This window comes from Taeniopygia guttata, chromosome 25 (assembly GCF_048771995.1).
Source record: "Taeniopygia guttata chromosome 25, bTaeGut7.mat, whole genome shotgun sequence".
In the NCBI taxonomy this organism is placed as follows: domain Eukaryota; kingdom Metazoa; phylum Chordata; class Aves; order Passeriformes; family Estrildidae; genus Taeniopygia; species Taeniopygia guttata.
The window spans coordinates 760,741-775,069 of record NC_133050.1 but is presented as its reverse complement, the minus strand read 5'-3'; the positions used below and the strand labels follow the sequence as shown (position 1 = coordinate 775,069).

The 14,329-nt window shown below is 53.0% G+C and overlaps 1 protein-coding gene across 1 annotated transcript; it reads right to left on the bottom strand.

The window, feature by feature from the left end:
• Positions 1-2,784: 2,784 nt before the first annotated feature.
• On the bottom strand, positions 2,785-3,717 carry LOC140680649 (olfactory receptor 14C36-like). The gene has a single exon (XM_072918616.1). The coding sequence runs from the start codon at positions 3,715-3,717 to the stop codon at positions 2,785-2,787; it is 933 nt and encodes a 310-aa protein (XP_072774717.1).
• Between the last annotated feature and the right edge of the window lie 10,612 nt (positions 3,718-14,329).

Here is a 14,329-nt window from a genome sequence, read left to right as displayed (position 1 = left end):
CACTGATGGTTTCTGTGCCAGGCTCTCCCAGCCCAGCCCAGCTCCCTGCAAGCTCTGCCAGCTGCCCTGAGCTCTGGGCAGCACCAAGGGCCTCTCCCCAGCACAGCCCAGCCGGCTCTGGCCCCACAGCTCCGCTCAGGCCCGGCTGCTCTGGGCACTGCCCCACGGCCTCAGCCCCTGCCAAGGGCACAGCAGCAGCTGCAGCTCAGCCAGGACTCAGCCCCACCATGGGGGAAGGGGCTTGGCCAAGGCCAAAGGAGCTCCCTGGCTGCCCTGCTCCCCTCTGGCTGAGGTGCTGAGAGCTCTGCAGTCCCTCCTGCCATCCCATCTGCCCAGGCCAGCACAAGAGCCCCGGCCTTGGGGCCCTGCAGAGCTGCTCCTGCTCCAGGCCCAGGGCCCATCCCAGAGCTGGGGCAGCCACAAAGCTGTGCCCATTTCTGCTCATTGCTGCTCTGATGGGGATGGATCCTCAGCCACTTGGAGGTTGCTGATGAATTTTACTGCTCCAGAGGGCTCTTCTTTCTTGAGCTCTTCAGTTCAGGAATTCAGTGAAAAAGGCTCATAAAGATTTGTTCAAAATGCCTCAAGAAGAAAAGTCACTGGGAATAATTGAAGTTTTCAATTATTCTGTGGTTAATTAGACAGATTTCAGAAGTGTATTCAAAGTGAATATACTGTAGTGGAAACAATGCAGAGAGAAACTGTTTTGTCCTGTTTCCATTTCCTGTTTATAGATTGATATCAGCAATGTCCAATTGATATTGACTCTCAGCACTTTCTAGTGCAGTTTGAATAGATATGAAAATCAACACCCTTCATGGCTGACTATCAATAAGACTTTGTCCCCACCCCCTCCCCACAATTTCCCCCATCAAACCCCTGGCACTCCTATGGATCAGGAATAGTGTGGCCAGCAGGAGCAGGGCAGTGATTCTTCCCCTGTGCTGGGCACTGGCTGGGCAGCACCTCGAGTTCTTTGTCCAGTTCTGGGCCCCCAATTTTGGAATGACATGGAAGGGCTGGAGCATGTCCAGAGAAGGGCAACAAGGCTGGTGAGGGGTCTGGAGCACAAATCCTGTGAGGAGCGGCTGAAGGAGCTGGGGTTATTGATCCTGGAGAAGAGGAGGCTCAGGGGAGACAAGGCAGTGTCAGGGCACAGGTTGGACTTGATGATCTCCAAGGTCTTCTCCAACCTTTCTGATTCTGGGATTCTCTGAAACCACTCTTGGAGCAGTTGCAGGAGGAGCCCTGGGCCTCCTCTTCAGAAGCTCCAGCAGCCCAGGTCCCTCAGCTTCTCCTCACAGCCCCAAAGCCCATCCTGTCAGTCCTGCAGAGCCTCTGCAGCTCCTCCTCACTGCCCAGAACAGGGAGCCCCACAGCCAGACACAGCAGCCCAGATGTGCCACCCTGGCCTGGGGTGCCTCTGGCAAGGGAGCAGCACCACGCACTGCAGGAGCCTGCAGACAATTCCTGCAGCACTTGTGGGATGATCCTGCTCCCCAAGGGACGTTCCCATGGTGCCAAGTCAGGAACTGCAATGGGCAGTGGGGCCAAAGAGGAAACGGCAAACAGGGATGGGCAGCTTGCAGGAGAGGGAAAAGGGATGGGCAGCAGGAAGAAATCTGTAACAGGAAGAGTAAAGAAAGCAAAGATGAAGCCAAGGAAATGCTCAGGGCAGTTTGGGGGTGGCTGCCAGGCAGCCCTGGCTCTGAGCAGCAGTGTCTGCAGTGGGACAGGAAACTCCCAGCTGATGGGAACAAACTTTCTGGCTGACTGCAGAGGCCAGGACAAAGCTGAGTGGTTTCCCTGGCATCCCCCAGCCCTTCCTGGCCCCAGGGGCTGATGGCATTTGTGCTCCCCCAGGTTCATGTCCCCACAGCAGCAGCATGGGGGTGCTCCCGCCTGCTGTGTGCAATGCAAACAGGGGCTGCTGAGCCAGTGCTGCCGTGTCTGTGCCTGCAAGGATGCGGCACCTCTGTGAGCTGGGGGAGAGGCCAGGGCTGCAGAAGGGGGATGTTGTTGGCAGCTCCATGAGGACGCTCTGGGACGCTGCCCTGGGCTGTGCAGCGCACTGGGGATGGATCAGCCCCTGCTCTGCTGCTCCTTCCTGTCTCCCCACGAGCCCTTGCAGAGCACCAGCCGTGCTGTTTGCCCCCAGCCTGCCCACGGCCAGCCTGGGGCTGCTCACGGGGGTTTTCTGTGCTGAGCATTGGCCTGGCCGTGTTTTGAGAGAGCCTGGGCAAGGAGCCTGGAGCCCCCAGGCCCTGGCCTAAGGCGTCAGTGCTGCCCCAGCAGTGTCCATGGCCTGTCCCTGCTGCAGCCCCGGCACTGCCACCCCCAGGACTGTGCCCGGCCCCGAGAGCACTCAGGCCCTGCAGCAACACCAGGGCCACCAGGGCAGCGGGGCAGGGCCACGGGAGCAGCACTGGCAGCACCAAGTGCTGCTGCTCCTGGGCACAGCTGCTGTGCCAGCACTGATCTGCCCCAGCTCTGCACACAGACATTGCTGCTGCAGCTCCAGAGAAGGCAACAAAAGGGCATCTCTGCAGAAAACTTTGCTGGGATATCCTTTAGTTCCTTTAAAGTCACTGAGAGTGCAGCCCCTCATTGACACAGTCTGTGGGCACAGGAAAGGTGGAGTGAAACAAAATGAGAAATGGCACAAGGAATGGCATTTATTTGTGGACAACATTAAATGTAAAACAAAGACTTCCAAGATGAAACCAACAAGAAGTATCAAATATGACTTTTATTCGAAGTAATTTGGAGAAATTGGCCAGCAGTTTAATGTTTCTGAAAGCATCCAGTCATCAGTGTCCACACTGCAGCCTTGAGCTCCTGGTTCCTCAGGCTGTAGATGAGGGGGTTCAGGGCTGGAGGCACCACCAAGTACAGAACTGACAGGGCCAGATCCAGGGAATGAAAGGACATCGAGGGAGGCTTCAGGTAAGCAAACATAATAGTGCTGAGGTACAAGGAGACCACGGCCAGGTGAGGGAGGCAGGTGGAAAAGGCTTTGTGCCGTCCCTGCTCAGAGGGGATCCTCAGCACAGCCCTGAAGATCTGCACATAGGAGAAAACAATGAACAGAAAACAGCCAAGTCCGAAACAGACACTAACTGCAATGAGTCCAAGTTCCCTGAGATAGGATTTGGAGCAGGAGAGTTTCAGGATCTGTGGGATTTCACAGAAGAACTGTCCCAGGGCATTGCCATGGCACAGGGGCAGGGAAAATGTATTGTCTGTGTGCAGCAGTGAATAGAGAAAGCCACTGGCCCAGGCAGCTGCTGCCATGTGGGCACAAGCTCTGCTGCCCAGGAGGGTCCCGTAGTGCAGGGGTTTGCAGATGGACACGTAGCGGTCGTAGCACATGATAGTCAGGAGGGAAAACTCTGCTGAGATGAAGAAGAGAAAGAAAAAGAGCTGTGCAGCACATCCTGTGTAGGAGATGGTGCTGGTGTCCCAGAGGGAATTGTGCATGGCTTTGGGGACAGTGGTGCAGATGGAGCCCAGGTCACTGAGGGCCAGGTTGAGCAGGAAGAAGAACATGGGCGTGTGCAGGTGGTGGCCGCAGGCTACGGCGCTGATGATGAGGCCGTTGCCCAGGAGGGCAGCCAGGGAGATGCCCAGGAAGAGGCAGAAGTGCAGGAGCTGCAGCTGCCGCGTGTCTGCCAGTGCCAGCAGGAGGAAGTGGCTGATGGAGCTGCTGTTGGACATTTGCTGTGGCTGCACATGGGCCCCTGTTCACGGAGAAAGGACAGTGCCGAGTTAGAGGAGATACCTGTAACCAAAATCAAAGTAATTTCCTGTACACCCTCCCCTGGAACACACAGACATGGTTTAAGTGTTTTTGAGATCTAGGGTTTTCGTTTTTAAGCTTCCCCATGTCTCTGATGGTGGTCTTGGATATCAGAAACCCTCAGCATTTCTTCTGAACTAAGGGAGAACAGATCAAGTTCTGTGGGGCAAAGTGATGAGAGGAGATTCAGGGGAGATGGTCTGACATTCTGACCTGTTTAGAATTTCTCTGGGCTTTAACCTTTCTCAGGTAGAGGGTGATCACCTTCCCACGCTTTCCCTAAAATTTCACCAGGTACTGCTGAGAGCAGATGGATCCACCACAGCCCAGCTCCACATTTGCAGCCAAGGACTCACATTGCTCATTTCACCAACCCAGCAGCATTTTCAGTGTCAGAACACCTCTGCCTTTCCCCATCAATCCTATAACTCAGAGATGCTTTGGACAGGTTTGCACCCTGCATTGAAGCTCCCAGCTTAGACTGAAATCTCAGGGAGACTTCCAAGTGTCCTTCTGATGGCACTGGATGAATGGACACGCAGCTCCTTCCCTGGCTGCACTGCCAGCATTGCCCAGAGCCGGGCACTGGGGACAGCTGTGTCACCCTGAGCCAGCAGTGCCCCCTGCCAGAGCCCCCAGTGCCGGGCAGCTGCTCCCAGCCCTGTGCTCTGCAGAGGGAACTGGGCCTGGGGCTGCAGAGCTGCCCCACGGCTCTGCTGCAGCTCTGCCTGCACAGGAGGGGCTGCACACCTTGGAGCCCCGGCCCTGAGGGCAGAGGCTTGGCTGGGGGACAGGAGGGAGGGGGCTTGTGCAGAGGGAGGGGCTGCACTGGAGGGGCTCCTCTGGACATCTCTAAACTCTCCCTTGCCACAGCATTTCTGGGTTTTCTTTTCTCTCCTTCCCTGATCTTCTCTCTGCTTCCTGGAGATTTTCCTCCTGCAAGTGTTTCTCTGTGCCTGATCTCTCTGTGCCAGCACTCCCAGACCCCAAATCTCTGTGCACTCTCCTTGGCCTGACAGAACCCTGCCTGTTTGCAGAGCACTGGCTGGGGGCAGGTTCTGTTTGCAGCTTGGAGCAAGGACAGCTCAGACTGAGCCTGATGGCTCCAGCAGAGGTGATGCTGCTGCTGTCCATGGGCAGAGTGGCTGAAAGCACATTAGGGATCTCCTGTGAACATATTGATCACTAAAAGTAACAGTTTGGATGTCTCAGGCACTTGTCAAAATTCATAATCAACCTTTAATATTTATCCCCCTTCCCTGCCATTTCCAATAGCAGGAAACTAAAACAAAGTCTTAGGACATTTCCACATTTTTATCAAAATTCTTGTCTTGGAAATATTCTATGACGGATCAGAACTGCTCACCATGTCAGAACTTCATAAGCATTTTGCCTGCCCAGCACCAGAAATACTCAGAATTGTACTCACAGGGTCTGTGGGCATTGGGATGTTCCAGCTTTAGGAGATCACTCCAGGAGCTGCAGCTGCATTGTCCTGCAGCCAGAGGTTCCTGTGCCAAGGGCTGGCAGTGATTCTGCCCCAGGCACTTCTCAGCCCCTTCCCAGCCCTGACTGATTGAAGCTCTCTGTGCCTCTGTGCTGTGCCCAGCTGGCTGCAGGCAGTGCCCCAGCCCTGCTGGGCTGGGAGAAGAGCTGCTCAGCAAGAGAAATGTGCTTTTGAAGCTCTGCTTGGTTACCAGGATCACCCTCTGTGCCAGGAGCCCGGCCCAGCTCAGCAGCACAGACACAGCACAAGGACTTTAATGACCCTCTGGGGCTTTGTGCTCAGGCCCTGAACATCAGGCCCTGAGAGGGAGCTGCAGAAACCTCTCCAGAACTCCAAGTCAGAATCCAACTCCAAAGTTTCTTGGACTTTTAATGGGTCCCGCTGAGGGACACGACTGAGAAAGTGTCCCCAGGCCCCAGGCAGAGCAGAGAACTGGAGGCACTGATGACAGGTGGGGACAAAGAGAAGCCAGGTCTTGGTGCCCTGGGGCACAGCAGGGTCTGTGCCACCAATGGCTGTGAGGAGACACCTTGTCCTGAGGCCCTGGGGCCTCCTGGCACAGCCCCAGCCAGGCTGGGCACTGTCAGCCCCTGGTCCTGCCCTCAGCATCCCCCCCTAGCCCACATCCCAGTGGCCTCAGGGATCTGCTGGAAGGAGTCCCTGGGGAGCCTTGGTCAGGAATGGCCCTGGGGGTTCCTCCATGCTCCCAGGGACAGCAGGTTTTTCAAAGGACTTTGGCTTTTGCTTTTGCCTTGCAGTCTCTGAGAGGTTTGTGCAATCCTGGCCTCCAATTATCTGCTGTAATTAGTCCCTAGAGAGACTTTGTCAGGAACAACACTCAGTGGGGCTCATTAATGCTTTCAGATAATCAAAGTTTTTAAGGTACTTTGATTCTCCTTTCCACGCTGAGTGTATCTGAGCGGTTTTTGTGCCATCCTGGCCTCCAGTTCTCTCCTCCAAGGAGTCTATGAGGACCTTGTGTTGGGGATGGACCTCAGTGAGTCCCATTAATGCCTTGAGACACTTTGGGTATTTTTCGTTTGACTTTGACTCCTGGAAAGGTTTTTGCAATCTCCTCTCAGGCCCTGGGGTTCCAGGGCTCAGCTCCAAATGCACCACGGGGCTCATTAGGATCAACAAGTTCTGACAAACCATGGCTCTGCCTTGATTTCCCTCTGCTCTTGTGCAGTTCATCAGGAAGTTTCTGTAGTGGTTTTGGTTCATCAATTTGAGATTTCTCAGCCAATGCATTAATGAGTGTGGTGGGTTCAGTGTTGCTTAATTACCAGTGCACTCACTAGAATACGCTTACTCATTTAATGCTCTGAGATACGATTAGGAGAAAGGCAAAGTAGGCTCAGAACTTTAAAAGAAAAGTTTTGTTAAGAAAAGTTTATTAACAGTAACTAAAAGGAAGAGTAATAAGAATCAGAACAAAACTTTCAGAACACTTCCCCTCTCCATACAAACTGACAATGTAAAGAGACCAAACGTAAAACTTTCTGTCAGCTAACAGGGAGCAAAGTTCCTCTTGTTAATGTTTGGAGACTTATCCACAATAAAGAAGTTATATCATGGTTTTTCACTTCCACAAATAGCAGTTGCCCATAAAAATCTGGAATTGCCAAGTCCCTCCCATTTTTTCACAGCTTTTCCCACAGCTGTGTTTATGGGCCATGTCAACTTATTTGGTATTGGTTTCAAGATGAGCTGTTTAAGAGCAAAGGTTCACTTCACGTATTTCTGAAATCATCTTCATCTCTGGGAACAGATGTGTTCTCTCCCTGAGGGCTCAGAGCCTCATCAGTCTTTCTTTTCAAACTTCACATGGGATCACAGCTATTGCAATATTTGCTTGCTTTAGCATGGAGGCCTTTGCTGAACAAGTCATCTCCCCATTCTTTTCAAAGCGTTATAGGGAAAAAGAGAGTCTGATGTATCCATGACATCCTTCTCCATAGCTTAGCAGAGGATGTCAGCCCCAAGATCAAGGGGGCATCTCCTCATCCCTCCCATCTGGGACTCAACTTCCTCTTCAATGACCTCGGTGTCTTCATGTTGCTCCTCTGTGTGTCTGCCCTGTGTCCTTTTCTCTCACTGGAGGGAGGATGGCAGCACTGGCAGAGTCAATATCTGCTGGGGGCTGCAGATGGTTCCGTGAGCCCGGCCGGGCTCGGTCCTTGCGGCCGGAGCTGTTTTCCCATGGAGGTTTCTGCAGCGGCTGCGCTGGGGCTGTGTCAGGCTGGGCCGCACTGGGGCAGGGCCAGGATCTCAGCAGCCAGGCCAGAAGGCTGAGACGGGGCTGGGCCGGCCTTGGCACCTCTTTGGGGCCAGAGGGGAGAGAGACCCAGCCAGGCTTTCTCATCTTCAACTTGGGTCTGCACAGAGGCGTCTGCAGGTTCCTTAGTGGTTTAACAGATTGTCAATTCTCAGAGCTAATTACTGATTGGTTTTTTTTGTCAGACACGGAGGAAACTGCTAGCAGCTTCTCTCAGGACATCAGTTTTGTGATGCAAAACCACCACAGCAGCACAGAGCACAGAGCTCCTTTGTCCATATGTAGTGGTCATGTGCCCGAGGCCTCAAAATCCCACCTTGGGAGATCTCTGGGCTCTCTCCAAGGTATTTTCAAATGAAAACATTCAGCTCATAGTCTAAGAAAATCACCAGAGGACAGGACCAGCCTGACTTATCTGTCCTGGCTACTTTTGTCTGGGAGCAATCCTTGGATATACAGAATTTGGGAGGCCAAACTAATTTTTGCCATGGACCCTGGACCAGAAGGCATGTTCTTTTCCAGAGGAAGGAAGGAAGAGAGCCCCAGTGATTCAGGGGCAGATGAGAGGTGACCACAAGAGGCAAAGGCGAGCTAGAGCTGGCAGTTTTTTTTTCTGGGAGATACCCTTGCATATAGGAAATATTTTAGGGAGGATACCAGTTTTGACAATGGGCATCTGAAAAGATGGATGGTTCTTTCCCATAGCAAGGAAAGCACATAGCCCCAGTGCTCCAGGAGCTGATGAGAGGCAGCCCTTAGCATCCCAAGATCAGCCAGACCTGTCAGGTGAACCCTGGCAGGCCAAGCCAGCCAGACCTGTTCCATGTTCCCTCACTTCCATGGAGCCCCACAGTGTCCCAATGGTCCCTTGCTTCCAGGAGGCCCTGAGGTGTCACAATGCCCCCTTGGTGACACGAGGCTCTGAAGGGTCGGAATGCTCTCCATGGTTCCATCAGGCCCCACAGAGTCATAATGGTCTCTGGGTCCATGAAGCCCCGCGGTGTCACCATGGCCCCTTGGTTCCATGGGCTCCAGTGGTGCCACAATGATCCCCTTGGTTCCATGAGGTGCCCACAGTGTCACAGTGATCTCCATGGGAAGGAAAGAACCGAGCCCCAGTGTGGCAGGGGCAGCCACCAGAGGCCAAGGACAGCCAGGCTTGATGGTACTGGCAGATTTTGCCTGGGAGCAACCGTTGGATATAGGGAATTTTAGAGGTGGAATCCCACTTTCAGACATGGACACCCGGAGTTGAATGATGGCTTTTTTTCCAAAGGAAGGAAAGCACAGAACACCGGTGTTTGAGTGGCAGATGAAAGGCTGCCGTCAGAGGTCTAAGCCAGCCAGACCTCTTTGCCCTGGTAGCTTTTGTCTGAAAGCAACCCTTGGATATAGGGAATTTGGGAGGTGGAACCCCAATTTTGGCCATTTCTGTGTAGATAAGAAGGAGAGTTCTTTTCCATAGGAAGGAAAGCACAGAGACCATGTGTTTCAAAACAGAAGAAGAAAGAGGTGGCTCCTGGAAGGCTCAGCCAACCCGACCTGTTCTTCCTGGCATGTTTTGTAATGGAGGAATTTTTGGATACATGGAATTTGGGAAGAGGAATCTCAATTTTGACCACGGTCACCTTGAGAAGGACAACTATTTACATTGGAAGGAAATCACCAAGCCCCAGTGTTTCAAAAGCAGATGAGATGCATCTCTCAAGAGGCCAAGGGCAGCCAGATCTGTCTGTCCTGGCAGCTTTCACTTGGGAGCATTCCTTGGATGTACGGAGTTTTGGAGGAGGAATCCCAATTTTGGCCATGGAACCCTGGAGGAGAAGGACAGTTCTCTCCCATAGGAAGGAAAGCCCAGAGCCCCAGGGCTTCAGGGACAGATGAGAAGCAGCCCTCGACATGCCAAGGTGGTCAGGTGGTCCCCAGGAAGCCCAGCCAGCCAGACCTGTTCCATGTTCCCTTGGTTCCATGGGACCCCACAGTGTCACAATGGTCTCCTTGGCTCCATCAGGCCCTGGAGTGTCACAATGTTCCCCTTGCTTCTGCAGTGTCACAATGGCCCCGTGCTTCCATGAGGCCTTGCAGTGTCACAATGGCTTTGTGGTTCCACAGAGCCCTGATGTGTCACAATGGCCCCTGGGCTCTGTGTGCCCTCGCTGTGTCACAACAGCTCCTCTGTGACACTGCAGCTGCACAAGATCACCATGGACCCTTGGTTCCTTGGGGTCTCTGAGTTTCACATTGTTCTCCTTGATTCCATGAGGCAGCACAGTGTCACAATGGCCCCTTGGTTCCATGAGGTTCCGTAGTGTAACCGTGGTGTCCTTGGACCTGCATTGTCACAAGTGACCTGTGGTAATCACATATCCTCTGAGCAGAGAGTGAGCTCTCCCAGGATTTTCCTGGGAAGCTGTGAGAAGCTGTGAAAAAGCTCAGAGAAAAGAATGAGAAACAATTCTTATCTTCACCTGCTGCAGCTGTTGTTGTGCACATGTGGAATGTGTTATGGAGATTTGTTTACCAAAGGGTGATTTCTAAATTGGCCAATGGTGATGGTGTTTGGATTTCAATTAACCAGTCTGGTCTGTCTGTATTGGACTGTCTGCAAGAGCGATGAGTGTTTCTTAGCAGTATAGTATAGGATAATGTAATAAAGTGATTGATCAGCCTTCTGGAATCATGGAGTCAGTGCTAATTATTACAGGCTGGGGACGCCCTGCTACGATAGTTATCTAAGTCAATCTTCCCTTACCTCTGAATGCTGGACAGAATAGGCTTAACAGGCATAGCAGGAACACAACCACTGTAGACCCAAAGAGCTGGCTGAGGAGTTGGGAGAAAACTTCCCCTGGTGTCATTTCCTCACAGTAGGTACCATTATTAAAGTAATTCCAAACACATACAGTTAGTGTGTGGTAGCCTCGAATCTGTGTGCCCACCGTCCAGAGGAAATTAAAAATTCATAAATTCCTCACCATATTAACCCATCAAACAAATTGATTATCAGCCATATTAGCCATAGTTATAGGATGGGAAAAATGTAGCCACAACCATGTGCCACCCAAACCAGGGTAAGCTAGACTACATGGTGACACCTAACAAGGTTTCTATATCCAGTGCAACAAAAAAAACTATGTTACTCAAGAATTGTTATTCTTATTTCACCCTGTTTCTCTCAATGCCCTCAGGCTGCACATCGGGTGCCAAAACTGGTCTTGGTTTACAAGACAGGTGTCTGCTAGGGAAGGCAGCAAAAAGCCTCCTGTGGAATGGAGAATGTAAAACCCCTCCCTCCAAATTATTAGAATCATGAAATCAAGGGGCTCTCAGGCAGGCAAAGATATGGGAATAGGAATGTCAGCTCTTTCCTAGTGTGTATAACAAAGCAAACAAGCAGCAGCAGCTGCGGCACGAACAGCAAACAGAGCAGAGCCCAGTCCCGGCCTTTGGGCCGTGGCGCTTTCCCTGCGGTGCAGTTCCGGGCACAGCCAGCAGGGGCGCTGTGGCTCCCGGGGCAGGGCAGGTGCGCTGACCCCCACGCGGCTGCAGGGGGCGCTCCGGCCGGGCTCGGCAGCGCGGGGCCATGGCGGCTTTGTCCGAAGGGGGAAGGGCTGGAGAGAGGCTTTGCTTCACAAACCCCGGGGCAGCCGGCTCCGCTGCCCCAGCAGGACTCTCAGAAAGCAGTCAGCTCGGTGCCCCAGCAGGACTGGCAAAAAGCAGTCCGCTGGGCTGGCAGGATGTCTCGGCAGGCAGGGGGTGAGGGGCTCCAAGCAGAGCAGAGAGAGCCCAGCTCAGGATCCTGGACACCAGAGCAGACAGGGATAGGTCTCTCTTTTAGTGGGGCAGGTGTAAATAAGGTCCCAGTTTAGTGGCTGTTCTCATGAGCAGAGGCTCATCCCAGGATAGAAGAAACAGCTCTGGCCCGGGCTATGGCAGCAGCAGTGGAAACTCCCGTCTCCAAGAGCAGCAGCTCCTCCCAAAATAAGGGATCAGCCGATAAACATCAGACAATGATAAGGAACAAACAGAAAGGAAAAACCCAACCCCCAACACTGGTTTACAATTCCTAATGCTAAGGGAGAATTGTATAAAGTTTTAATTCCACCTTTATAATTGTTTACATACGAGCTCTTGAAATGTCAGGGGTAGGGATTGGAACCTGCTGCTCCAAGGCTCCTCTCACAAAAAAGAGGCTTAGAAAGGCTGGCGGTCCTTGGAGGTATTTGGGGATCTATAGGGGCTATTGGGGGTCCTTTCTGTGCCTCCTGACCTGACAGGAGCTTCTCTAATAAACTTTGGCTAAAGCTCCCAGTCTGCCCATGACAGGAGCCCCTGTGAGTCCCTGTGACATCCCGGCTCTTTGGCAGCCTGGGGACACTTAGAAAGTCCCCATGAAACCCCTCTGAGGGCCTGTCAAAAAATCTGATTATTAGTAGGCAAACTGTCGGCTATTAACCGAAAGGTTGGTGGTTCGAGCCCACCCAGGGATGCCATTTATGTCAGAATCTGTGGTATTTAAATGATCCCAAAATCGTAGAAAGTCCCTGTCTTTGAGTCCCTCTGCCAAAGAAGAAGTCATAATTCATCTGTGCTGGTATTCAAGGTTGTTTATTCTTGCTTATCTATAACATGTTCTGTCTGACCTGCAGTAGGCCTTTCTTGCGGGGCAGCGTGCAGGGCTCTGCCCCTCAGTGGGAAGTTACAAACATTATATACCAGAAACTACCCGTGCTATATTTACAATAATGTGCCAATACCTACCACCTGTGTTGAACAGTGTGTCCCCAGCCTAAACCAACAGAAAAATGCCAACACTGCAGTGAAACATGAAAGGCATGAAGAAGATGAAAAAGGACAGGACACACACGATTTCCTCCATCTTGCCTCCTTTGAACCCCTTACCTAGAATCCTAAAATTCTACTTTTGCACCCGTGTCACACTAATTATTACTCATATCAAACATTCAGAGCTTGTAATTCATCCTGTAAGCTTGAAAACTCTCTTCCATGGACAGAGATCACAGACAGTGTCTCTGGGGGCTCTGTACAGGGGGGTTCCTGACCCCTGCCAGGGTCCCAGGGCAGCCAGGGCAGCCAGAGGGATGCCCTGGATTACCACAGCAAACCTCATCAGGACCCATTGCTATGGTCAGTTTCCATGGCAACCATCACCAGCCCCTGTTGCTATGGTCAGTTTCCATGGGTACCATCACCAGCCCCTGTTGCTATGGTCAGTTCCCATGGCAACCATCACCAGCCCCCTGTTGCTATGGTCAGTTTCCATGGCAACCTTCCCCAGCCCCTGTTGCTATGGTCAGTCCCTGGGCAGCTCCATGGAGACCCCATGCCAGGGGTGGTTGCCATGGACACCAGCTCAGGCCTGCAGCCAGAGCCCGTTTCCATGGCAACCATTGGCACTCCCATCCCCAGGGTCATGGGATCCCACAACCACAGAAGTGGCTGAGCTGGGAGGGACCCATCAGGATCCTCGAGTCCAACTGCTGGTCCTGCACAGGACACCCCAACACTGCCAGCCTGGGCCTGGCAGCGCTGTCCAAACGCTGCTGGAGCTCAGAGAGCCCTGGAGCTGTGGCCCTTCCCTGGGGAGCCTGGGCAGTGCCCCAGCAGCCTCTGGGCAAAATCCTTTTCCTGAGATCCAACCTAAGCCTGCCCCGACTCAGCTGCAGCCGCTCCCTCCACTCCTGTCCCTGGGCACCAGAGTGAAGAGGTTCCCTCAGCCCCAGCCAGGGACCCGCTCCCAAGGCTGCTGCCATGGCCACCAGGGCTGGCACCAGCTGGGATGCTCGGTTTCCACAGGCCGGGATTCAGGAATGGGATTTCCCAGTTTCCTGCTCTCGCTAAAACCCCGCTGGTGCTCGTTGCCCTCCCACCTTCCACTGAAGGAAAAAAATGGAAAGATCCCAGGCTGGGATAAGAACAATTTACTGGGAACAGCAACAAGATAAGGAACAAACAGGAATGGAAAAACTATTGACAACAGAAGGGATAAGAAAAACTATTTACAGGGGAAATTACATCACCATCAATTCTACCTTCCTGGCCACATGTCTCCTCCTGCCTGGAAAGGACACCCTTCTCAGAGAGAGAGAGAGAGAGTCCCTTTCCTGCCCCTGGCAATGACCTGAGGTGGGAGTGAATGTAGTGACAGGGCCATGGCCAGACCCTCATGTTCTTCAATCCCACATAAGGTCATTGGCAGGGGCAGGAGAAGGTACAGGTATCTTCCCAGCATGGATCACAGGGAACAGGGATCACCAGGGCTCTTCCCAATGTGGGTTCTTCAATGGGGGGTTAAGCTGGAGCGGTGCACGAAGCTTCTCCTGCAGTTGGGGCACTCACAGGGCTTCCATCACGGGTGGCTCCGTTGGTGTCTGGTCAAGTGAGAGCTCTGGGTGAAGCTCTTCCCACACTGGGGACACTCGTAGGGCCTCTCCCCAGTGTGGATGCGCCGGTGCCTGACAAGGTGGGAGTTTTGCTTGAAGCCCTTCCCACAGTCAGAGCAGAGGAAGAGCCTCTCCTCGGTGTGGACCCGCTCATGCAGGAGGAGACTGTAGCTGGTGTGAAACCTCTTCCCACATGTGGGGCACATGTAGGGCCTCTCCCCAGTGTGGATGCGCCGGTGGGTGACAAGGGTGGAGTTTTGCTTGAAGCCCTTCCCACAGTCAGAGCAGAGGAAGGGCCTCTCATCCGTGTGAATCCGCTGATGTACAAGGAGATTGGAGCT

Bases quoted from the DNA above. Each gene is read 5' to 3' on its own strand.
- LOC140680649 (XM_072918616.1), bottom strand. From the start codon at position 3,717: ATGTCCAACAGCAGCTCCATCAGCCACTTCCTCCTGCTGGCACTGGCA.